This window comes from Eschscholzia californica, unplaced genomic scaffold (genome assembly GCF_041429995.1).
Source record: "Eschscholzia californica isolate CP2 unplaced genomic scaffold, dmEscCali1.0.p SCAF_4, whole genome shotgun sequence".
NCBI classification, from domain to species: Eukaryota; Viridiplantae; Streptophyta; class Magnoliopsida; order Ranunculales; family Papaveraceae; genus Eschscholzia; species Eschscholzia californica.
The window spans coordinates 49,755,839-49,780,654 of NW_028238461.1; the positions used below are offsets into that span (position 1 = coordinate 49,755,839).

General features: G+C 35.3%; 2 protein-coding genes across 3 annotated transcripts; both read left to right on the forward strand.

Moving 5' to 3' along the window:
- The first annotated feature begins 7,003 nt into the window (after positions 1-7,003).
- Positions 7,004-14,022, forward strand: LOC147545676 (linoleate 13S-lipoxygenase 2-1, chloroplastic-like). The gene is made up of 9 exons (XM_086632175.1): positions 7,004-7,460; positions 8,135-8,412; positions 10,819-11,056; positions 11,238-11,564; positions 11,670-11,755; positions 11,991-12,101; positions 12,258-12,562; positions 12,684-12,950; positions 13,046-14,022. The coding sequence occupies exons 1-9, from the start codon at positions 7,106-7,108 to the stop codon at positions 13,803-13,805; spliced, it is 2,727 nt and encodes a 908-aa protein (XP_086488301.1). The 5' UTR covers positions 7,004-7,105; the 3' UTR covers positions 13,806-14,022.
- Positions 14,023-17,773: 3,751 nt separating this feature from the next.
- On the forward strand, positions 17,774-24,629 carry LOC147545677 (linoleate 13S-lipoxygenase 2-1, chloroplastic-like). 2 transcript variants are annotated; one of them, XM_086632177.1, is made up of 10 exons: positions 17,774-18,231; positions 18,337-18,401; positions 18,489-18,856; positions 20,158-20,395; positions 21,095-21,424; positions 21,988-22,073; positions 22,662-22,772; positions 22,912-23,216; positions 23,442-23,708; positions 23,801-24,629. In XM_086632177.1, exons 3-10 carry the CDS (start codon positions 18,596-18,598, stop codon positions 24,558-24,560), a joined length of 2,358 nt encoding a protein of 785 aa, XP_086488303.1. In that variant the 5' UTR covers positions 17,774-18,231; positions 18,337-18,401; positions 18,489-18,595; the 3' UTR covers positions 24,561-24,629. The 2 variants fall into 2 exon arrangements, with proteins under 2 accessions (XP_086488303.1, XP_086488302.1); XM_086632176.1 differs by lacking the exon at positions 18,337-18,401 and having other exon boundaries at positions 17,774-18,177; positions 18,588-18,856.
- Positions 24,630-24,816: the final 187 nt, after the last annotated feature.

Sequence of the window (24,816 nt, forward strand, 5' to 3'; positions counted from 1 at the left end):
TTGAGAACAACATCGAGACAAGAGTGATTCGGTTCGTACTCTTTCAACAAAAAAACGGATTTACATCCCAATGGTGCAACCCCGTGCACTCTCCAATTACATCCGGGTTTGGAACAAACGGCAGTGACACGACCTGGTTCATTCTTGATATATTTGTAGTTGTTCTTGGTTGCAATGGTATATCGACCAAGAGCGTCTCGAAAAGCTTTGACACCACCGGGGAATATTTGCCCAATCTCCGTAAATACGTCGCCCCATGAGTCACATACTAACTTCTTCTCATTATTTTGAGATGTAGAAAGTGACCTTTCAGTTTCCATACTGCAAAATTGAATAAAATGTTATGAAAGGTATCATCAATTGTATTAAAATGTTAACAAATGTGTGAACATCTAGTGTAATGTCTAAACACCGAGCATAATGTTTTTACATGCGTTGGAATGTTTGGTTATCATGGAGAATGTCGTAGAAGTATACGTAATGTGTGAGTTTATGTGAAAATGATGGATAACATTATACTGATTGTTTCGAATATGTGGTATAATCACGTGGTCCAAGAAGCAATTTCTGAACATTCTATCAAATGTTGAAGCAATGTCTAATCATTCTATCAAATGTTGGTCTAACTGCTAGTTCAATAGCTATGAAACAAATGTGTTAACACATGATAAAACTACTTTTAACATGTACCATGTGTTCAGACATTTTAGAAAATGTTAAAACAAACTTTAAAGTTGTACCCGAAACCAAAAGATTGTACGGACAGCGGTAGAACTGTACGGACATTCCAGAAACTAAACAGTAGACGAGAAGGAAGAACAAGAGCATAAAAATCATAAAAAAGAGATTAAACATCAACAGTTACCTGGATTTATAGGACAAGAATATGGTGATTCGAACAAGTTGATGAGTCTAGAAACAAACAAGTTGATGGCTTATCTCTATGATGACTGAAGGAATAAAGGGTTTTGTAACTCGGTTTGGAGATGTAGGTGATGAATGAAGGAAGATGATGACAATATTAGAGAGAGAAACGTGAAAACGAAGATGATGATCGAAGAGACGAAGACTGTAGATAGATGAAGGTGGAAAAGAAGGGTTTGTATTTCGGTTTAGGTAGAGAGATAAAGTGAAAAAGATTTTGGAGAGAGAAACTAAATCAGATTTTGGAGAGAGAAAGAGATATGAGTTGTTAGAGTTGAGGGATATATATAGGAGGGCAAAAGAGGGTTTAAAAGAAAATAGGAAATCTTAGAGATAAGAGTTGGGCCCGGATTGCACATTGGGATGTGTATTTGGGTTTGATATGAGATATTATTGGATTATTGGGTTTTGGGTGAGATATTAAACCTTGTTGGGTTTTTTTTTGTATTTGGGCCCAAAATTTGGGCCTTTCATCAAAAAATTCAAAGAAATATTCCAAAAGAAAATAATTATATATTTGGAACAGTGTGGGGTGGGGTGGGGTGGGATGGGCCGTGGTGGGTGGGTGGGGGGAAAGGTGTAATCCGTGGATTTTCACTACCTTTACTAATTAGGCACGTGACACACACTTCATTATTTCAACAAAAAAAAAAAAGTTGTACGTGCACTGAAAAGACATTTGATTTTGATTCAACAAGTTTCAACAAAAAAAAAAAAAAAGTGATCGTGTCACACTATCATAAATTAAGACATTTTGCACATTTAGTATTCTTTTAATTAAATTATTAAAGTATATATATATAGCATTAAAGAGCTTGGTTGATTAAAAAATGTTTGTAAAATCAGAACTTTACTGCTCATGATTAATTGTTCTTACTCTTCAACACTTATTAATTGTTGATTTGTTGCCCAACTGTCTTGGCTAAAAAGAAAATACTATAGATTACTGACTAGATATAATGGTGAAGTGTCTTCGTTACGGTAAGATCGTCACTACTCTCTATAGATCACTTTGATGCAAAAACAGTTTCCCGTTTTTCACTTATTCTAGATTTGATCATAAGATGCGGAAAAAAAACAAAGTAATTGCGCCAGACTCAACGGAGATAAAGTGATCTTTACTATCTAGTGCATGTATCACTAGAGCATGATAAACGACATAAAAAAACCTTCCGAAAAAACCTTTCAAATGAGAAGGACGACATACAAGTTAGAGAATTACATAAATGCAACAAGAAGGTGAAGTCCATGACGAGTCATTTTTAATGAAAGCAAAAGCTTTTTAGGGAGAAATGATCACATTTCTCAAATTATGTTACCCGAGCCCATTTTTATTGCTTAGGATCTTTTCATGGGTCCAAAATTTCTCTAGCTCCATCCTTACAATAGTTTCATGGAGTGTATTAAAATAGCATATGATCTAGAGAAGATTGTTTGTTGAGAAAGATTGTCAAAGATTTTCTTGTCCCCATTTACATCAATATATTCTAATTAATCTAAAGTAAGTGATTGTTATTTGTTTCTAAATGTTAATTTTCAGAAAGCTTATTATGCATTTCAAACAATTTTATAAGCATTACTAATTGAGACAACTAATGGTCCTTATAATATTCTATGATCTTCCATGAGATAGTCTATTATCTCATTCAGTTGATTCATGGTTTATTCAGCTGTAAGAAGTATGTATGAATATAACAACTTCAACCAACAATCAATTCAATGAAACCAATAGAGCCAGAGTACATCTACATAAAAAGAACAATTAATACAAACCACTTGCACCCTAATCTATGCTTAATTAATTAGTACCTTCTAAGTATTTTTCGAGTCTGGTTGTTACTTGTTAGATGGAAAAAAACATATTTTAGGAGTACTGGCCACAAACTTTCGAAAAGAAATCAATTATGATAGGTTCATATACGGAAAACTAGGTGACAGAGTCGGGGTTTCAAATAATTTTTTTTCATTATATTTAGTACGACGATTATTAAGTTTGGTACAATTGGAAAGGTTTTGAAACCAAGAAGTAGTTGTGAACTTTCAAAAGAAATCAACCCATTATTGAGTTTATAGAAGAGTAGGTGACGAATGGTTTTTCCAATTTTTTTTTCTTTCTTCTCCTTTTCATAAATCCAAAACAAAATTTTAGATGAAATATAATAAGAAATAAAAATGTAAATAAATTATCTAAAACTAGACTACTCCTAAGACTTGGACATTCTATATTGAAAATAAAAAATTTAAAAATAGTAAACTAAAAGAAGTATATGCTCAAGGTTGAACAACTTGTAATTCAATATTTTACTAAGTTGAAGTTGTGGTATATTTAATATTATAGTGTAGAATTAGTTCTAATTGTAGTAGTATACTGGTTGGACACCTGCTCTAAGTCTGAATATCGGAAGTCTCAAGTTCGATTTTCACATAAATGAGAATTTATAATCTATACTGTAGTATGACCTTAAGGATTTTTATATAGGGCATCACTAGGGCTTAAGATGTCTTTAAGATCGGTCATGTAATGAATGTAATAACTCTTGATCTCTTATAACAAAAAACATGTATTGGTTAGTAAATAAAGTGAACTTCTACTCGGTATGAAATCCTACACACCCTGTCTATTGTTTAATAACTACAACATGAAAATAAATTTTTTTTTTACCAAATGTCACATCCCAATTTCTAGGATATAAACACTTTTTAAGTAACGTACCAAACGACTAGACATATTTTTAAAAAGCGTTTTCAGTTATGGGCTTATAAAAAAACTCATAATAAAAGTTATTTGTGTACCCAAGTGAGGCCTAAGTAGGGGTGGGAAAAAGATCCGGAAGACCGCTATCCGACCCGTTCGACCGAGATAAAAAGTGTCCATGGACACCCGATGGTCATAACGGTCAGTGTCCGACCGGCCCGAAAGAATTGGCGGACGGTCACGGTCAAAATTCTATGTCGAAGGACCGACCGCTGACCGACCGGTACGAATGACCGAATAGGTTGACCGACTAAACTGTCCTCATTTTTAGAAGTTGACCGTTGAATTTTATAGACATATGAATATATGATGATCGTTGGCTATAGTCATATAGTCCTCTGGAAGACCAAACATTAGTGCATGGCTTAATTATATCTTGTCAAATGATGATCAACTGTGTTTTTTCTTTTTTATATTTACTTTTGATTTCTTGGGCTAAACATCTTCATTTGTAAGTAATTTTGTTTGTGGTAATAAAAATAAAGTTCTGAATTAAGTAAATTTGTTGGAAAGTCCGGACCGAGCCCGTCCGGTGTCCGACTGGACCGGTAAAATAAACGGTCTTGGACGGTCAATGGACAAAGAATTCTTGAGAGTGACCGTCCGAGTCCGCCCGAGTAAATAGGTGGTCGCCAACAGTTTATGTCCGAGTCGACCGGTTCGATGAAGTTAGAGTCCGATACCGACCGGTCCGGACCGATTCCCACCCCTCGGCCTAAGTGAGGCTCTAGCACATAAAAACGTTCTTCTTTCTTGGATTTATTTCATTTTGGCCTCAATTTATGGTTAACTTAAATCTTTCACCCCATATTTGTCCAGCTCCAAATTTAGCCCCAATTTTCCGTCATAACTTCTCAAACAAAAACATTAATTCAAAAATGCCTTCCATCTTTCCCTTTTTTTTTTCTCTTTAGTTATTAAATATTCAATATCTTCCCTCGCGGATCAAATATTTCTCTATTGACTTCGCCATTCACCACCACACCCACCTCTATTTCTCTTAAAAACCCTGACTCCGTCGTACTCTTTATATTATTTCATCGAAATGGATGGGGGTTAAACAATGCAAAGTTGCAAATACACAATTATATAGTCTAAGATTGTCAACTTTCTTATTTTATCGTATCAATAACTATTTTTCAGTATAACTAAAATAGAAAGTATTGATCACGCACACAACCTTTTATATTTCAAAATAGTTAACCAACTTTTTTATTTTGAAATGGTATACGTTGTATGTTAGTCATTATGTGACATTGATACATCATCAATATGTAATATGCACGAATCGAACCCGAAACCTCCAAATATATATTTGGAGTTTATATCAACACTTTCAACCATTTGGACAATCAAGTGACAAAAAATAGTTTAACAACTTTTGAAATATAAACCACTACAAAACACTTAATTAAATAGATTAATACAAGTGGTAAAGTTGTTAAATAACCACATGTGGTCAATGGTGGAGACACATTTGAACATTTTTTTTTTGTTGGAATGACACATTTGAACATGATGTGAAGAAACTAACAAATAAATTGTCTGTTGATCAATAATGGGTACACAAATTAAATGGTGTACCAAGAATCCAAGATAAGATTGCTTCCCAAATTTTTGCTCTTTTCAAGGTGGACATGCATACGAATATACCATCATTAAACTGAAGGTCCTTCATGCACAAGTGAGAGAGAAAATTCATAGGCAAATTTTACTGCCCCCATAAATCATTTTTTTTTGGGTTAATTTCGTTTTGGCCCCCGATTTGTGACCAACTGGCCGTTTTGGCCCCTAATTGTGTCCGGCAGTTCGTTTTGACCCCAAAAATTTCTAAATGGCCCCAAATTTTTTCAACCTCCCAATTCTACCCCATGGCATTTCTGTAATTATTTTTTTTTCTTTTTCTTTGTCCACCTCATCTAACAATTGACACATCACTCTGTCCACCTCACCCTTCTTCTCCGGCGAAAGGTTGCCGGCCGGAATAAAAAATTCCGGCCGGCCACCTTTACCAAAATAAATTTTTTTTTTTCATTTCTCTTCTTCTTCATCTCCTTCTTTCTCTCTCTTCTTCATCTCCTTCTTTCTCTCTCTTCTTTTTCTCTTCTTCTTCTTTCTTGACCTCGCTCTCTCTCTCTAACCCCTCCCTCTCTCTCTCTATAACTCCGGCGAAGGGGCGGCTCCCCTTCGCCGGAGAACCAGACCTTGAAGGTCTGGTGCGAAACCAGACCGAGATCTGGTTTCTACAACCAGATCCCGGTCTGGTTTGAAACCAGATCGGAATCTGGTTTCAACTAACCAGAACGGAATCTGGTTAGTTGAAACCAGATTCCGATCTGGTTTCAAACCAGACCGGGATCTGGTTGTAGAAACCAGATCTCGGTCTGGTTTCAAACTAGACCGAATCTGGTTTCCAACCAGACCTTGAAGGTCTGGTTTTTGAAACCAGACCTTGAAGGTCTGGTTCTCCGGCGAAGGGGCTCCGCCCCTTCGCCGGAGTTATAGAGAGAGAGAGATAGAGAGGGGTTAGAGAGAGAGAGGTAAAGAAAGAAGAAGAGAGAAAGAAGGAGATGAAGAAGAGAGAGAAAGAAGAAGAGAAATGAAAAAAAAAAATTTATTTTGGTAAAGGTGGCCGGCCGGAATTTTTTATTCCGGCCGGCAACCTTTCGCCGGAGAAGAAGGGTGAGGTGGACAAAGTGATGTGTCAATTGTTAGATGAGGTGGACAAAGAAAAAGAAAAAAAAATAATTACAGAAATGCCATGGGGGTAGAATTGGGAGGTTGAAAAAATTTGGGGCCATTTAGGAATTTTTTGAGGTCAAAACGAACTGCCGGACACAATTAAGGGCCAAAACGGCCAGTTGGTCACAAATCGGGGGCCAAAACGGAATTAACCCTTTTTTTTTCTTACACAATAAGACTCTAACATTGCAATATATTTTAAGGTTTGTTTTCGCATTTTGATCAGCCCTACAAAATTTGGAGATCTATGCTAGACATTTGTTAACGAAATAAATAATGTAACTTGTTTGTATCATTCTATGATATTGTCTTTTTTTTTTTTTTGTTAAAGGAATTCTATGATATTGTCTTTAATATAATTTATGGCATCTATGAACATATTTTATCTTTAAGATGTATTAAATTAATATTAAATGACGTATATTATTTTTATGATAGTACTGATTTACAATAAGCTCCAGTGTATTAAATTAATATTAAATGACGAGAAACCCACAAAAAGTAAAATTATTATTTTCCTTTTCAAAAATACATCATGATCCACATTCCACTACTATTTCCTAAAAAAATCATCAATAGTACAATCCATCTCCTCTATAAATAGACACAAATGTCCATAACTTCTCATTCATTAAAAACACTTGTTCAACCCATTTCCTTGTCACCTAAGGATCAAACAAGAAAATGATGTTGAATCTACAACTTCACAAGTCTCAGTCTCTTTCATCTACTTTTCTCTCCAACAATTCATTCATCTCTCCTAATGGGAACCCATCAAACCCAATCCGATCATGTCCTGTTTCTCGTCGGAAACTTAACGGTCGAGGCCGTGTTAAATACTCTGCTAATAATATTAAGGCATCACTCTTCGACTTCACGTTAACGGAGAAAACTGTTACAGTTAAAGGTTTAATAACTACACAATTGACGATAGCCGGAGTAGTGACCGACGTTGCTCCGACAAAACCTATCGATGACCTAACTGATTTGGCAGGAAGAACTATGCTCATCGAGCTAGTTAGTGCCGACCTTGACCCTAGTGAGTCATCTTAATACTTCATATATTGTTTAACTTTAAGTAAATTACAAAATTTTCCACATGATCGATAAGATCTTTATAATAACTATAATTTACTATCGTTAGACATAGTTCTGCTTTAATTCTTTTATACTTCTTTGTTATGTGTTTTCTTACTTACAACAAAATCCACCAATGAGATTTGTCTTTAAGGCAGATTTAGATTTGGGTTTGATCACTTGGTTTGGTTAGCTTCATTCAAGAAATGGACAAAAGATTGGTATTATCAGACCAAACGAGTAAAGTTCATGACCCATAAAAAAATTTGAACTTTTAATGAGTTGTATAAAAGTCCAATATCACTTGCGTTTTTTTTTTCTTTTTTCTCCTGAAACAACAAAATTACACGAGTACAATAGACAATCATATGTTACTAGACTTTGACACATAATATGTTCGTAACTAAGGGGCAAGGCCGCAAGGGCCATACAGATTACTCTATATGCCCTTATTACACTCGTTGTATAAAAAAAAAATCAATAAGTCATGGATTTCAACTTTCAATGAAAATTGAAACTGATGTGACCTCTGAATTTTTTAGAGTGAGTGTCCAACCACTGTGTCGCTGCACCACGATGTGTTGTTATTACTGACTTGTTTATATTTTTTTTTTTTCAATAAATTGAATGATGAAGAAACGGGAGAGGAGAAGCCAACAATCAAAGCATATGGAAGTTTTGTTGTCCTTCAAGTACTAAACCCACAGGAAGTGAAATATGAGTGTAGTTTTGATGTACCAGCAAATTTTGGAGAGATTGGGGCTGTTTTGGTTGAGAATGAGCACCACACAGAGATGTTCTTTAGAGACATAGTCTTGACTGGATTCCAAGATGGACCTATTACCATCCCTTGTAACTCTTGGGTTCACTCCAAATATGATAATCCTGACAAAAGGATCTTCTTCACCACTAAGGTCAATTCTTTTTCTCTTCATATAACAAATTGTTTTATTAAAGATCATTTTTAAATATAATATCGTAAATATTTGACCAAACATATCAAATTATAAACGCTACCCGCGAAATCTACAGGACTGCATTGTGAAATTTGTGAAACCTTAAAGTCAAATCACCCGTGAAGTTCCTCTACCTCTTTCTTTTCTTTTTCTCTCTCCGCCCTTTATCACGAAGGGACGAAGACGGGCTCTTCCATGATCACAAATCTTGGGCCTCAAGTATTAGGTGTCGTTTGGCAACCAAAAGTAGAAGTACTTTTGCTTGTAGTAGAAGTTCTTTTGCTTTAAAAAAGTATTAAAGTTTCAAAAGTATATTTGACAAAAATGTTACTTATAAGTAAAAAAGTCAAAAAGTTAGTTTGGTAACTCAATTTACTTTTGATAGTTTTATTTTTCTTTTTCATAGAGATACTCGATTTTAATTGAATTTATTTATGATTTCCACGATTACTCATGTACGCAAAGTAGTGGTGATATTGGTGGTAGTGGTGGTGCCATGAAGGTATAGTTATGGGGTGTGCTGGTGCTTGAGATTTGATGGTGGTGGTAGAGAGGTATGATGGTGGCAGAAGTGGTGGTAGAGGTATGATGGTGGCGATGATAGTGAAAGTATGGCGGTGGTAGAAGTTTGATGGTGGAAATACGGTGGTGGTTGGGATACTATGGTGGTGGTGGTGGATAAGGTGACGGAGTTATGGTGGAGGTGGTACTGTGATGGTGGTAAAGGTGGTGGATAAGATATGTACGTAGTAACGATGGAGGTATGATGGTGGCGGTGAAGGTATGTTGGTGGCGGTGGCGGTGAAGGTATGTTGGTGGCGGTGGCGGTGAAGGACGGTGGTGGTGGTGGCGGTGGTGGCGGTGGTGGCGGTGAAGGTACGGTGGTGGTGGTGGTGGCGGTGAAGGTACGGTGGTGGTGGTGGTGGCGGTGAAAGTAAGGTGGTGGTGGCGGTGAAAGTAAGGTGGTGGTGGCGGTGAAAGTAAGGTGGTGGTGGCGGTGAAAGTAAGGTGGTGGTGGTGGTGGAGCTACGAAGTAGTTATTGTCGAGGTGTGGTGGTGTATGGTGGTGGTACGAAGGTGGTGGTGGTAGTTGAGGTAGGGTGGTGGGGGAGGTGCAATGCTTGTTGTGGTGGTGGTGAGGGTAGAATGGTATGGTAGAAGTTTAGTTGTGGTAGTGGAGCGAGATAGACAAAAAAAAAATTCGTCAAGTCAAATTCATGCATGTCTCAAAGAAAAGTTACTTTACTTTGAAGTCAAAAGTTAAAAATTTTAACTTCAAAAAAAAGTCAAATTTTAACTTAAATGAAGTCGGTAATTTTTGCGTACCAAACTAACTTTTTGACTTTTCCACTTATATAAGTAAAAAAGTAACTTATTTTAGTGTTGCCAAACGACACCTTAGTCCAAAATCTTTCAACAAAAAAAAGTAGTAGTCCAAAATAGGTCCACAAATTGGACTGTTGGATCACTCATGGGCCATGAGTTAAATTAGCTAGGTATCCTTCACCTGCAGTAGTCTCTATCACCCATGTGAACGGTAAGATTATTGATCAATCATGCACCGGCTAGTGCTTTGAATTTTTCATCTCCAACAAAACATAGGAAAAAGAATTAATCTTCTTACAATTGTCCCACAAATATATAGCAACAGACATAATTCTAGACTCCTAGACTCATATAGTTTCTATATTTGACTTTTTGAACAAAGGTTTCCACGTGTCTATTTTTTTTTTGTTAATAGATTTCCACGTGTCTATTGATATACCAAAATTACAATAAAATATTATTTTGATGGATGGTATTTCAGAAGTATTCAGTACGATAATTATTCATATGATGATACGTCTGATCTAGGTTTGACATATAACATCATATGGAGTAACATTTATGCCAAAGGTCTCTCTGCCCTACCACTATTCCGGCCGGTTACATACCTGCCAGGATTCAGTCAAGATAGTGATCGGACAAAGTATCAGGGTTGTAAATGAAAAGGGATATCATATATACTATTGTGTATTCCATTTCACTCAACTAGTAGTTCATGTACCATGACCCAAATTAATTTCATCCTCGCCACAAGATCTTGAAACTAATTTGACGAATTAGATACCCAGTGATATTGACAGCTGAAACAGATAACTTGTTTAAGTATTTACATATTTTATGCAACATAATCATGTCTATTGTGATTAAAGTCCAAAGATATAGACAGTAATATTATATATAATCTTCAACAATCTAATTTCATATTTATGTGGTCCACTATATGCATTATTGTACGTTTTATTAACATTTTCTTTACAATATGTACAAATGTCGTTGTTGAATCACGTTGGTGGTGCTGGTATGTCGTTGTGAAATCAGTCGTACTTGCCTAAGACGACACCAGAAGGGTTGAAAAAGAAAAGAGAAGAAGAGTTGAAGAAACTGCGAGGGGACGGGACAGGAGAGAGAAAGACATTTGAAAGGATATATGATTATGATACGTACAATGACCTAGGTAATCCAGACATAAGTGATAATCTCGCTAGACCGATCTTAGGTGGTCCTGTTCATCCTTACCCTAGGCGTTGCAGAACTGGACGTCCTCCTACCACGAAAGGTATATACTACCCATGCCCATCACTAAGTATACCTATGGGTTTTTTTTATTTACCTTTTTTAAATCTTTTTAACAAATCGTAATCTATTTGTGAAAATATATTTCTTTACATTTTAATTAGGGTTAAATTTATTAAAACTCTCGATCGATCTAATTGTGTCTGTGTGTGTGGACGGAGTAGATCAATTCACGGAATCGAGGAACTTACTATTACCACCATATGTACCAAGAGATGAATCATTTTCAGAAGTAAAACAGGCAACATTTGCAGTCAAAACTTTGCAATCTGTACTACAAGGGTTGATTCCTTCATTAGAGAGTATAGTACAGGATAAGGATATGGCTTTTCCTTACTTCACTGCCATTGATACTCTCTACAATGAAGGAGTTCTCTTACCCAGTGACCAAAAAGATGGTATTTTTAATGGTGTTCTTCCTAGAATTGTCAAAGCTGTTGATGACAAAGGAAGTGAAATCTTACTCTTTGAACCTCCTGAGTTGTTAGACAGTATGTATACTCAAATCCCTTATTACCCTCTACTACGTACATGACCTAGTTATATATAGTATGCTTCTTTGATTCTCCAAAATCTCATGAATTTTTCTCTTGCAGGGGACAAGTTTTCATGGTTAAAAGATGAAGAGTTCTCTCGCCAGGCTCTCGCTGGACTCAACCCTTATAGTCTTAAATTGGTTCAGGTATTTTGACATCGATCTTTTTACTTTCAGGATGAGTATGTGTTAAGTTTGCATGTGGTCATCAAACTCAAAACCAATTTGCAATGAGTGGAAAGTACCTAGATATTATATTCGTTTTACTGTAACATTATTTTTTCATGTGGGACTATTCTCATATTCTGTAATTCTTGATATGTTTACATTATTACTTTATGAATAAGTACTATAATGGTTACATATGAATTCTTTTTTGCAGGAATGGCCACTAAAGAGTAATCTCGACCCAACAATTTATGGACCACCTGAGTCATTGATAACAACAGATTTGGTCGAACGTCAGATTAGAGGACTCATGACTGTTGACGAGGTATTGATTTAAACTTAAAACCTAAACGACAAATGACTTCAATATGTATATGTACTAGCCTACGAGGCATTTTACAAAGCAGTCATATAAGAAAAACAAACACATGTCCGCCAGTAGCTCGATGTTTAAATTTGTGAGCCTATCTTTTTCTTGCAGGCATTGAAGCAAAAGAAGCTATTCATAATAGACTACCATGACATGTTCTTACCATATGTGAACAAAGTGAGAGATCTTGAAGGCACAACTTTATATGGATCGAGGACTCTCTTCTTCCTCACTGAGGATGACACATTAAAACCCATTGCCATTGAATTGACTAGACCACCAAATGGGGCTAAACCACAATGGAAGCAAGTCTTCACACCAAGCAGTTGCAATGCCACAGATGGCTGGCTATGGAAATTGGCTAAGGCTCATGTCACTGCCCATGACTCTGGATACCATCAACTTGCCAGTCACTGGTAAGTTGAGTTTATTTTTATCGAATAACTAAAGTTCGATAAAAAAAAGTTTAGTCACAACTGACAACATTAGCTGACATGAAAACTGAAAGATTACTAAAGTGGGTACGTCATATTGTAGGTTGAGGACTCATTGTTGTACCGAGCCTTACATTATTGCGGCTAATAGACAACTAAGTGCACTTCATCCAATCTATAGACTCTTGCATCCACATTTTAGATACACAATGGAGATCAACGCGCTAGCCCGACAAAGTCTCATCAACAGTGCCGGAATCATCGAGTCTACTTTCTCGCCAGGTAAGTATTCAATCGAGATGAGCTCTGCCATTTACGGCCAAGAATGGCGCTTCGATATGGAGGCTCTTCCGGCTGACTTGATTAGAAGGTAACTTATTCAAATCTCATATATTACTCCATGTTCTTGATCCGGATACAATAATTTCCAAAAGTTTCTAATGAAAAAATTGATCTGTTTATTAGGGGTTTGGCAGTTCCAAATCCAAAGGCCGCCCATGGCGTAGATTTAACAATCCAAGATTATCCATATGCCAATGATGGTCTTGCTCTTTGGGATACCATAAAGACTTGGATATCCGATTATGTGGGTTATTACTATCCAGAACCCGAACTTGTTCAATCAGATCAAGAACTTCAAGCATTCTGGACCGAAGTCCGAACCCTTGGACATGAAGACAAGAAGGATGAAAAATGGTGGCCGGTTTTAAAGACTCCGGAGGATCTTATTAACATCTTGACAACAATAATATGGGTCACGTCTGGTCACCACGCTGCAGTTAATTTCGGGCAATACCAATTCGGTGGGTATATGCCGAATCGACCCACAATTGCAAGGATTAATATGCCTACCGAGGATCCGACTGAGGATAGTTTCAAGAGGTTCTTAAAGAAACCTGAGTTTATACTTCTTGAGACATTTCCTTCAAGATTTGAGGCAACAACAGTGATGGTAATTCTTGATGTTTTATCAAACCATTCACCAGATGAAGAATATATAGGTGATAAGCCAGAGCCAGCATGGGGGGCAAATCCGATAATTAACGCAGCGTTCGAACGATTTAATGGGAGGTTGAAGGAATTAGAGGGAATAATTGATGCTAGAAATGCAAATTTGAATTTGAAGAACAGAACTGGAGCTGGCATAGTCCCATATGAGCTCTTGAAACCCTTCTCTAAATCTGGGGTTACTGGTATGGGTGTCCCTAATAGTATTTCTATTTAAGTGACACTTTTATGTGCCTAAGTTTGTCATTGTGAATGGGGCGCTATAGTTCGAATGGGGGAGTCTATCACGACCTAATCAAACTAAGCATATGGAGTGATTTTAATTTGTAATAAAGGGTTTTGATTCTCAATCGAGTACACTCTATCAATCATATGTAAGGAGTTTCACTTTTGGTTGAATCATTGATCCCATAAATAAAAGGCTATGTTTTCCATGCTTTAATTGTGATTTATGACATTACTTATAGATTTTTTAACAGTGATAGAAAAACCTTCTTGGTGACCACCTCCTAATAAGACGAGCCATTTCGAACTTTACACCCGGGCAAAAAGGACTAAAGTACCCCATTCTCTTATTCGCCTCGTAGGTGTGTTCAAGAGGTGTGGGTTCTTTTATCTATTTTGCAAAAGAAAAAAAATCGATTCTTAAGCTAATTTGGATAGGGTTCTCCTAACACGGTTAGGACTTCTACCACATGTTAAATCGTAGTAACTTTTTTTTTTTCTTTGAACAACACTATAAGTTCATAGTTGCTTTTTTATAATTACAAGAAAAAACTTTTAGAGAGAGTCTTATATCTGTTACAAATAATTATTGGGTTACAAAATTAGAACGAATGTTTATGTCACAAATGTACCGTCTCTATTGAGTGTCATGGTATTTGTGACAGTAATGACGTCACTAATATCATTAGAGACAGTTATCTAAGTGTCTTGGTAGATAAGTTAGGAGTTAATTTCTTCGTGGGGAAAATTCAAAAACAAACATGAAATGTCGTGTTGAAAATGTTTTTCCCATCCATATGAAAAATCATAGCATATGAAAAATTCAAAGTCGGAGAATTTATTGTTCAATGAGAAATGGCCCAGCAAATCCAACCTAGATACGAGGGTCAAGACCTCATTACTCTACAACTATAAATTTCATGAGACTTTTAAACTGTAATGATAATTAAGATAATATACATTTAAAATACATTAGTGTTGTCCTTTAATCTTTTATGAAAATTGGATCATATCGCGTTGAATCTAAACTCTTCCGGTTCATGTTGTAAACGTATATCTCATATCCAGATTAATATCATATCTGACTTGAGTAACTCTATAAATTTATTAAAAATTCTGAATATTTCACTTATATTTGAATTTAAGATGGATTAATTTTCCACGGTAAATTTAAACAACAAAATTACGATTTGGCAAGATGAACTACCAAGTAAAATTTGAAATATCACAATCGAAATCAATTTCTCCTCTATATTTTTCAAAAAAAAAAAAAAAAAAAATTTCTCCTCTATATAAACATGATGTATGGACTCCCAACTCCCAAGTGTAGATATATGACATTAATAGCCAATCGGAGATCGACACATGTAGATAAGATGATGTCTATCTTATGTTTTCTAAATTATTGACTGGATGTAACATATTGTTGTCATTTTTCTCTAAAAAAAATCTGATAAAAGCAAACGGAGGAGGTCGTTATCGAGGTCGCAATATCATGTGCTAAATATGGCCGAATATTTATCACTGGAAGTCTGAAAGCAACTATTTATTATATCCCTATCAGAGGGAGGCAAGATTTATGGAAATGTTATTGTCGTTTTATCATTTTTCACATCTTAGGTTTCTTTCTTTTCATTGGCATAATGGCATTATTCATGTACTTACTGCATCGATAGGCCCACGGGTAACAAGATATAGACAGTCATTTATTCATTAGTTACTTTTTAGTCACGTAATTAGATTACAATAAGAAGAGAAGTTCGAACCCTACTCGGACATGTAATTATTTAGATAAGGTATTTATGGGATTTATTTGAGGAGTGTCGGGCAATCTATGTACATTGAGAACTAAATCAAGTAGCAGATTGACTATCAAGATGAAGCCGAGCAATGGTGTTCTAATTCTAGAGAGTTATAAGTTCCGACGAGCCCTAATAGATATTACAGAGGCAGATAAAAGTAGAGTCATTAGACTCAGGACAACAAAAAACAAAAACTGAAATTTTAAGACAGTGAGGTTAATTACAATTAATGTGGTTTATCTTCTTAGTAATTAAAGAACGTTATGTATCAAGAAGACGAAAATCTGACGATCAACAAGAGTTTAAGATTTTTCAAGATATTTGAAGATCTAAAAGATAGGATTCATGTGTTTAAGATATCTCTTGTAAGCAGTGGCCGATTCAGGATTAATGTTCAAGGGAGGCTAAAAAGAAAAGACAATTTCGATGGAGTTCAATGATACCATGAAGTCTTCAATACTATATATCGCATTTTCAATTTAGAAACAAATATATATAATAATCATTTAAACATATTTTTGCACTTGATAATTTGTAATCTATTTAAACAATGAGTTTCTTAAGTGAGGCATTTTTCATAGTTTTACGTCATTGTTAAATGTAACGATGAGTTTTTGAAGTGAGATAAGCGAGAAATCACGATTTACAGTCATAAATTTAGTGATTACACGAATTATTAACTTAGTCCAATTCATTCAATAAAATATTGCGTTATAAAGACAAATCCTTTGAGCGCAAAACTTTAAAAAATCGCCAACAAAATTATAAGAGTGATACTTAAACTTTTACAACACACTTAAACCTCTGGCCTTTTAGACCGTTTTAATATTCAAATTTGTAATACAATCATTTAGCATGATATACTCGATTTCTTAAAATTAAATTTTGAAATTGTTCTAATTCTCACTTTCGAAAAATACTTTACCTAAAAAAACTAATGAAAATGAACAAACTTAGAAAAACAAGAATTAGGAGAAAAAAACATTGTAGGGGTAACAGGCTATAGCCTACCCTCGCTCCCACACATCCACGACTACTTGTAAATATCTAATATTATTACTAAATATATGTACCGACTATTTACTCTCTTGTAATTTGTTGTAGTGGAAAACTCATTATAACTGTTAACACGAGCGGCTACTATATATATATATACTAGGTTCCCTCCCCGTCCTGGACGGGGAAGATCCCTCTTGGCTAACGCTTCTGAGGAAGAGAAAAATAAATTTAAATTAAAACATAAATTACATTAACTAAAAAAATAGGGAGAAAAATATGTGGGTAGTTATTATAACCAATTTTGATTGATTTACATAGATATCCTTCTTTTTTTAGTGTATTTACATAAAAAGATTTTATATTATCCGTCGGATGTGTTCCCAACTAAATCTCTAAAATAAAATGGAGGCCAGACTTATCCCTGGATAACCGACTGATCTGTTTTAATATAATAAATATAGGAAGCTATGACACCTAATTTACTATAAATTTGGTTAAATAGTAGAGTTTTGTTCATTTTTTAGTGATATTTGGACCAATATAAAGAATCAAAACAACAATTGCGATGATTATTAATAAATTTATTATTGGTTTCTCCATAATATAATTTTAAAGTACGAAAGGATGTTCGACAGAACCACATTAAATTATCTTACTGATATATATATAGGAAGCTGTGAAACCTAATTTACTATAAATTTGGTTAAATAGTAGAGTTTTGTTCATTTTTTTTTTGTGATGTTTGGACCAATATAAAGAATCAAAACAACAATTGGGATGATTATTAATAAATCTATTATTGGTTTATCCGTAATATAATTTTAAAGTACCAAGGGATGTTGGACAGAACCACATTAAATTATCTTACTGACTATTATATTCTAATGTGATTTGTTGTAGTGAAAAACAATCATCATTGAAAACATATTATATGAGCATGCATATACTGGACTCAGAAATCACATTTTCCTCGTGGAGGGTTCAACGTAAACGATGTAGTAGTGAAGGACCACATGTAATTGACGATCGACTTAAACCTTACAATCACAAGCTAAATGGTTGGTATCAAAACAAAACAAAAAAAGGAACCCCTTATCATTTCCAATTCAAAACTTCATATCCTCTATAAATGGAAACCAATCTTCAAACCCTTTCATTCACACAAAAGCTACTTCTTTTATCTTCCTAAAGAGGTAAGCATGATGAACTTGAACCTAGTTCAACTCCCTCAGAAATCTGACTCTCCTTCACTTACTTTTCTCCTACATAATTCCTTTGTTTCTCCTAATGGAGCTTTACCACTCATCCCATTTCGTTCACGGTCGGTTTCCGGTTGTAACCCTAATGGTCGAGGACGTGTTAAATCTGTATCAAAGAACATTAGAGCTTCAATCTCCGACACAACGACAGAAAAAACCATTGAAGTAAAGGGTATAGTTACAGTAAAAATAACTGTGGGTGGGTTATTGACAAACCTTGGTTTTACTAGAGCACTGGACGATATCACCGATTTGGCTAAAAAAACAATGATCATTGAGCTAGTTAGTGCCGAACTTGACCCTAGTAAGTACTAGTACTCTCTTCCTAGCTACCTACTAATTTTTGTTGGACTAACTGGTTCGCGCTCTGAGTATATTTACCAAGTTAAGTTTGTAGGATCTTAACGAAAAAAACGTTAATTTTACAAATATCAAACTTAAAACCAATTGAGTACGAATGGAGAATACCCAAACCATATTTTTTTTAATTATGATTCTGTTTGTCAATGTGGGACTATTCTCGCAATTATAAATCATATTGTATCAATTTCAATGTTTTCGTAGTAATAACGGAAATAACTTATTTATGATTTGGTTTGTGTTTAAACTTCCCACAAATCAAAATACTTAGAATTATATTGGAGGTCTATTGGCTCCAAATTATATAAGGTACTTGCATTGATTAAAATTTTTGTATTGCTTTTAAATGTGAAGAGACAAGAATGGAGAAGCCACATATACAAGCATATGCGGGTTGGGCGGGCTCACGTGATGAAGAGATCAAATATGAATGCAATTTTCAAGTGCCAAAAAGTTTTGGTGATATTGGAGCAATTCTGGTTGAGAATGAACACCACACTGAGCTCTTCTTCAAGGACATCACTTTGACTGGTTTTCAGGATGGTCCTGTTACTTTTATTTGTGATTCATGGGTTCATTCCAAGTTTGATAACCCTATCAAAAGAATATTTTTCACCACAAAGGTCATACTCTTATCTCATTACTAGTAATTTCTCTTCTTTCAAATCCTAAAACACTCATTAAGAAATACCCGTAAATTTTACGTTTGAGATCTCAAACTTCCTTAGTTTTATCTTAGACACACCTACAATTTTTTTCCTTTAAAAAAAAATGTTGAATCTAACTCGTCTGAGTGACTGAATTTGACTGGTTTTCAGTCAATTTGAGTCGTACATAAAGTAATTTTAAATTAACGTTCTATGATACGAAATTACCTAAAATGACTAGTATATCCCTATCAAACTAAGTGAGACTCAGAGGAATCGGATTCAGACAAAAACAACTTTAACTTAGTGTTACTCTGAAATATATTTACTTTCTTTACTGCTTTCGTTTTATGTTAGGATAGAGAATGAGCTTAACAAAATATCATATCAAATTATAAATTTATTAGGTTTTAGTAGCATCGTCTTAAATATCATATCAAATTATAAATTTATTAGGTTTTAGTAGCATTGTCTAAAAAATTAATGAATAATTGTCTCAACTATATATCAACTGTAAATTCTAAAAAGATTTCTAGCATTTAAAAACAAAATAGAAAAAAAAACATGAAGAAAAGAATATATTGAAGAATAAAATTTGTATACGACAAGTTACAAGATTTGTCTTTCACCAAAGAAATAAAGTGCAATGTTTGAAATGGAATAGAACTTTTAGGTTTTAGGACAAAAGCAAAAAGCCATATATATATATATTATTGATCATTTTTTGTCTTAGAGTATAACTAGAAGGGAACTTATAAGGACATCTAGGTTTTTATGCCTGTAATGAATGATTCTTATTGAGTTCCAGTCCCAGTGTCCCATTTCTGTTTTATCTAGGTATTTCTTTGGATTGCAGTTTCTTCAAAAAAAAAAAATAGGTATTTCTTTGGATGTGGTCATATGACACAAGTCCCAAAATAAAGTTTATATTAACTTACATGTGTTATTATGTTTGACTTATTTTGTGTACTGGTGTTAAATTTTTTTGTTTTTAACTTTTTTTGTGAAATAGATAAAACAAGATCAATTCAATAATGTATAGAATAACAACATTATTAATTTTATCTAAGAGTGAATTGATCATTGATCTAAAGATTTTTGTGGAAACTTTTGTAAAACGAGAAAAATAAGAGCAGAGATGGGCCATTTTCGGTTGTGATAAGCTAGGTAGCTAATGATATATAGAAATAAAACGGTGTTTTCTTTTAATATTTAGACTCTCAATAGAAAGTGGTGCAATTAATAATTAAATGAAGTTTGCACGATTAATTGTGTAGTCATATTTGCCATCGGAGACGCCAGATGGGTTGAAGAGACTGAGAGACTCAGAACTAGCGAATCTGCGTGGGAATGGAGTAGGAGAAAGAAAGTCGTTTGAGAGGGTTTATGATTACGATGTTTATAATGATCTTGGCGAACCAGACCAAAGTGATGAACTGGCAAGACCTGTCTTAGGTGGTCCAATTTACCCTTATCCTCGGCGTTGCAGAACTGGCCGCCCTAGAACAAAAAAAGGTAAGTCCACCATCTACAATATTAATTTCTCTTTTGATATATATATATATATATATATATATATATATATATATATATATATATATATATATATTGAAGCTTTTGAACAATTAAATTATTACAATTATTTTCCTCTCATTATATATTGACAAATCTTTAATACCAAACACTACATTTTTGGTTTATTTCAAATGTCATTACACATAAAACTGTGAGAGCAGTCTCACATGTAAAAATAGTGATTTGTTAACCGTGATACTGTCTAGGTCATCTTCACTCATTGTCTTTTGAATCGGATGACCACAAAATTAACAATAACTAAAATGTTCTAACATTTTCTTTGGTTTTATAACATGTATCAAAGCTCATACAGGGACTCCCTGGTACACTTCTCCTAATGGGATAAGGAGTATTTTTCGTCTTTTCATAATAGGACAAAGAGTACTTTCGTCTTTTCGCAATACTCCTTGTTTTATTAGCCACCTAAAACGAGTGCACCAGGGAGTGCATGAGGAGGGTTATTTATCATTGTCCAGCTTGTATTGCAGTAATATCTCCTTGGTGGAACCCAAAGGGTGCACTCACTGCACATAAACGTGTGTTCTAAGCGTGTTTTGAAGGCTTAGCACTATCTTCTGTAATCCTTGAACCCTTTTAAAACTGAGAGCTAATCCTTGTAAATACTTGTAAATGATGCAGATATATGGTCTGAATCAAGGGACGGATTGGCTACCGTATATGTACCAAGAGACGAAGAATTCTCAGCAGTGAAGCAAGCAACATTCTCATTTAAGACGTTGAAGTCTCTATTGCATGCATTGCTTCCTTCATTAGAGAGTTCAATGGTTGATACAAAATTGGGTTTCCCTTACTTCACAGCCATTGATACTCTATTCAATGAAGGGGTATCTTTACCTAAGCTTGATAAAGAAGGATGGTTGTTTAATGGTCTACTTCCTAGACTTGTCAAGGCTGTTGAAGATGAAGCAGAGGAACTACTCCGTTTCGAAACTCCTACTTTGTTAGATAGTATGGACCCCCTTTCCCCTCTCTCTTAATATACAAAAATGATGGATTTAGAAAAGACTTTGACGAAAGAATAAAAAAGTTCCGGGAATGACATGGCAAGTTTCTTTTGAAACTTTGACTAAAAAATGCTAGGTTTACCGAAGATTTTGATGATAAAAAATGATAAAGGTGTCTCCCATGTACTCCCTAGTACACTTCATTGCTTAGGTGACTAATAAGACAAAGAGTATTTTTGTCTTTTCGCAGTCTCTTCGCACTGTGAAAAAACGAAAAATACTTCTTGTCTTATATGAGAGAGTGTACCAAGGAGTCCCCCTATTAGCATTGCTTGATGATTTTTTTTGCCGGAATAACGTCTCTGAACGAATCTGGACCGTTATAAGTTGAAAGGTCCAGATTCAAATCTATTTGAATGGTTCAGACTCCAATCTCTTTGAACGGTCCAACTACCTTATCTTGTGAACCTAAGCATTACGTCTTGATATATGCTTCTTATGAATTATGATCTCATGACTTTCTCTCTCAAATCTAATGAGTTCTCTCTCTATTCTATCATCTTGTAGGGGACAAGTTTGCATGGTTAAAAGATGAGGAATTCTCTCGTCAGACTCTTGCTGGACTCAACCCATATAGTATACAATTGGTTAAGGTATTGTCCCTAAAAGCCCCTAAAAAACATAGCCCAATGAGAACAAGAAGAAGAAAAGAGACTAGAAGATGCAAATGGTGGCTAAGGTTTCAATAATGTAAATGTTAGGTTACAAGTAAATAAATAAAACATTGCGACTAAAGATCCTTACAGGGTAAAAAGACTAAAATACTCAAGAGTAACATATTGTAAAGAAAAATGTTATTTGGTCCGACAAAAAGAAGTCTGAATGGCCCGAACAAGACACTACCAACGTCATACTAACGTTGTGTGCAAATTTGCCTTCTAGAATCATTTCGGCCCACATTTTGTGGTCCAAGTAGCATTGTTGTTTTATTAGTAAGATCGACCCAGTTTTACAAGCCTCAACCTCGACTGGTTTGACTCAGACCAAGTCGAGGTTACACTCATAGACAAAGAGAGAGGGAACGCGAATAAGGTTCTGGCAAACTTGATAGTCTCTCTCTCTGTTTCTCTCTATCTCTCTCCAATTCTATTTTACACTGCATCCATGTTTATGACAAGTCAACTACCTTACTTTTTCAATATACCGCGGTAATTTTATGTATTAGGATACAAATTTTGCAGGAATGGCCATTGAAGAGTAACCTGGACCCCAAGGTATATGGATCACCAGAGTCGCTAATTACAACGGATCTTGTCGAACGTCAAATCAGAGGATTCATGACAGTTAATGAGGTACCTATTCGTAAGCAATAACTGTATTTTATTCTTCTATGGTGTCATTAGGAATCCAATGCAAAATACACATGAAGAAATTTGTGATTTTTTTTTTTTTGAATTGGAAAAATTTGTGATTTTCCATTTCTATATGCAGGCAATGAAGCAAAAGAAGTTGTTTGTAATAGACTACCATGACATGTTTTTACCATATGTACACAAAGTGAGAGAACTTGAAGGCTCAACTTTATATGGATCAAGGGCTCTTTTCTTCCTAACTGAGGATGACACATTAAAGCCCATTGCCATTGAATTGACTAGACCACCAAATGGGGATAAACCACAATGGAAGCAAGTCTTCACACCAAATAACGCGAATGCTACGGATTGTTGGCTATGGAAATTGGCCAAGGCTCATGTTATTGCTCATGACTCCGGCTATCACCAACTTGTCAGTCATTGGTAAGTGTTAAGGTTTATTTTTACATGTCTGAATCTGGCTTATTATTTGTCAAGTGAATCTAAGCAACTATAGGCGACGTATTAGGTCTAAGTCAAATTTCAAACCTAAAACTAATAAAATAAAAAAATCTTTCTATAATAACTAGCCATTTTTTATAGTACTTTTGGAGTTTATACTTCTTTTAATCATTATGCACTTTATATTATTGTATTGTACTATTGTAGGTTAAGGACTCATTGTTGTGTGGAGCCTTATATAATAGCGGCAAATCGGCAACTAAGCATTATACATCCAATCTATAGATTGTTACATCCTCACTTTAGATATACGATGGAGATCAATGCACTTGCTCGACAAAGTCTAATCAATGCAGGTGGAATCATTGAGGACACGTTCACGCCTGGTAAGTATTCCATTGAGATGAGCTCTGTCATTTACGGCCAGCAGTGGCGCTTCGACATGGAAGCTCTACCAGCTGACTTACTTAGAAGGTACATAATTTCTTCATATTGGTTTCTACTTTTTGGGTTTTGGGTTTTTTCTTGACCCCAATATAAACCACTTTTTGGGTTACCATTTTCAGAGGTTTGGCAGTTGAGAATCCAAATGCTGAGAATGGAATTGAATTGACAATCAAAGACAACCCATTTGCTAATGATGGTCTATTGCTTTGGGATGCCATAAAGAGTTGGGTCACAGATTATGTGAACCACTACTACCCGAACCCCGAACTCATCGAATCCGACCAAGAACTTCAAGCATTTTGGACTGAGGTTCGGACCAAAGGCCACGAAGACAAGAAAGACGAACCATGGTGGCCCGTCCTAAAAACTCCAAACGATCTTATACAAATCTTGACAACCATGATATGGGTCCCTTCGGGTCATCATGCCGCAGTAAATTTCGGGCAGTATATGTATGCAGGTTATTTCCCGAACCGACCCACAACTGCTAGGACTAATATGCCTACTGAGGACCCAACAGAAGAAGGATTCCAAAGGTTCTTGAAGAAACCCGAAGCCACACTTCTCGATTGTTTCCCTTCGCAAATGCAAGCTACGAAAGTGATGGCTGTTCTCGATGTGTTATCGAACCACTCGCCCGACGAAGAGTATATAGGGGAGAAATTGGAGCCCTCATGGGCGGCTGATCCGATAATTAAGGCAGCGTTTGAAAGGTTTGCTGGGAAATTGAAGGAATTGGAAGGAACAATTGATGCTAGAAATGCAGATTTGAGTTTGAAAAACAGATCAGGGGCTGGTGTGGTTCCTTATGAGTTGTTAAAACCCTTTTCTACACCTGGGGTTACAGGAATGGGTGTCCCTAATAGTATTTCTATTTAATAAATGACTATGTGGGCTGTTTGTATGAACCATCTTAGTCTTGATAAATAAAACTCTTCTTTGTCTGAAGTATCATAAAGATCGAATAAGCACATACAAAAATAGGAATAGAACCTAATGGTTTGCCATATCTCACGTTTACGGGAGGCTGAATAATCTTGTTGACACAAGCCTAAGCGTATGTAGACCTGCCGGGCCCACTAGAATTAGTGGGTCGAACTCAGGTTTTGGAGCCTACCCGAGTGTCACCTCGAGT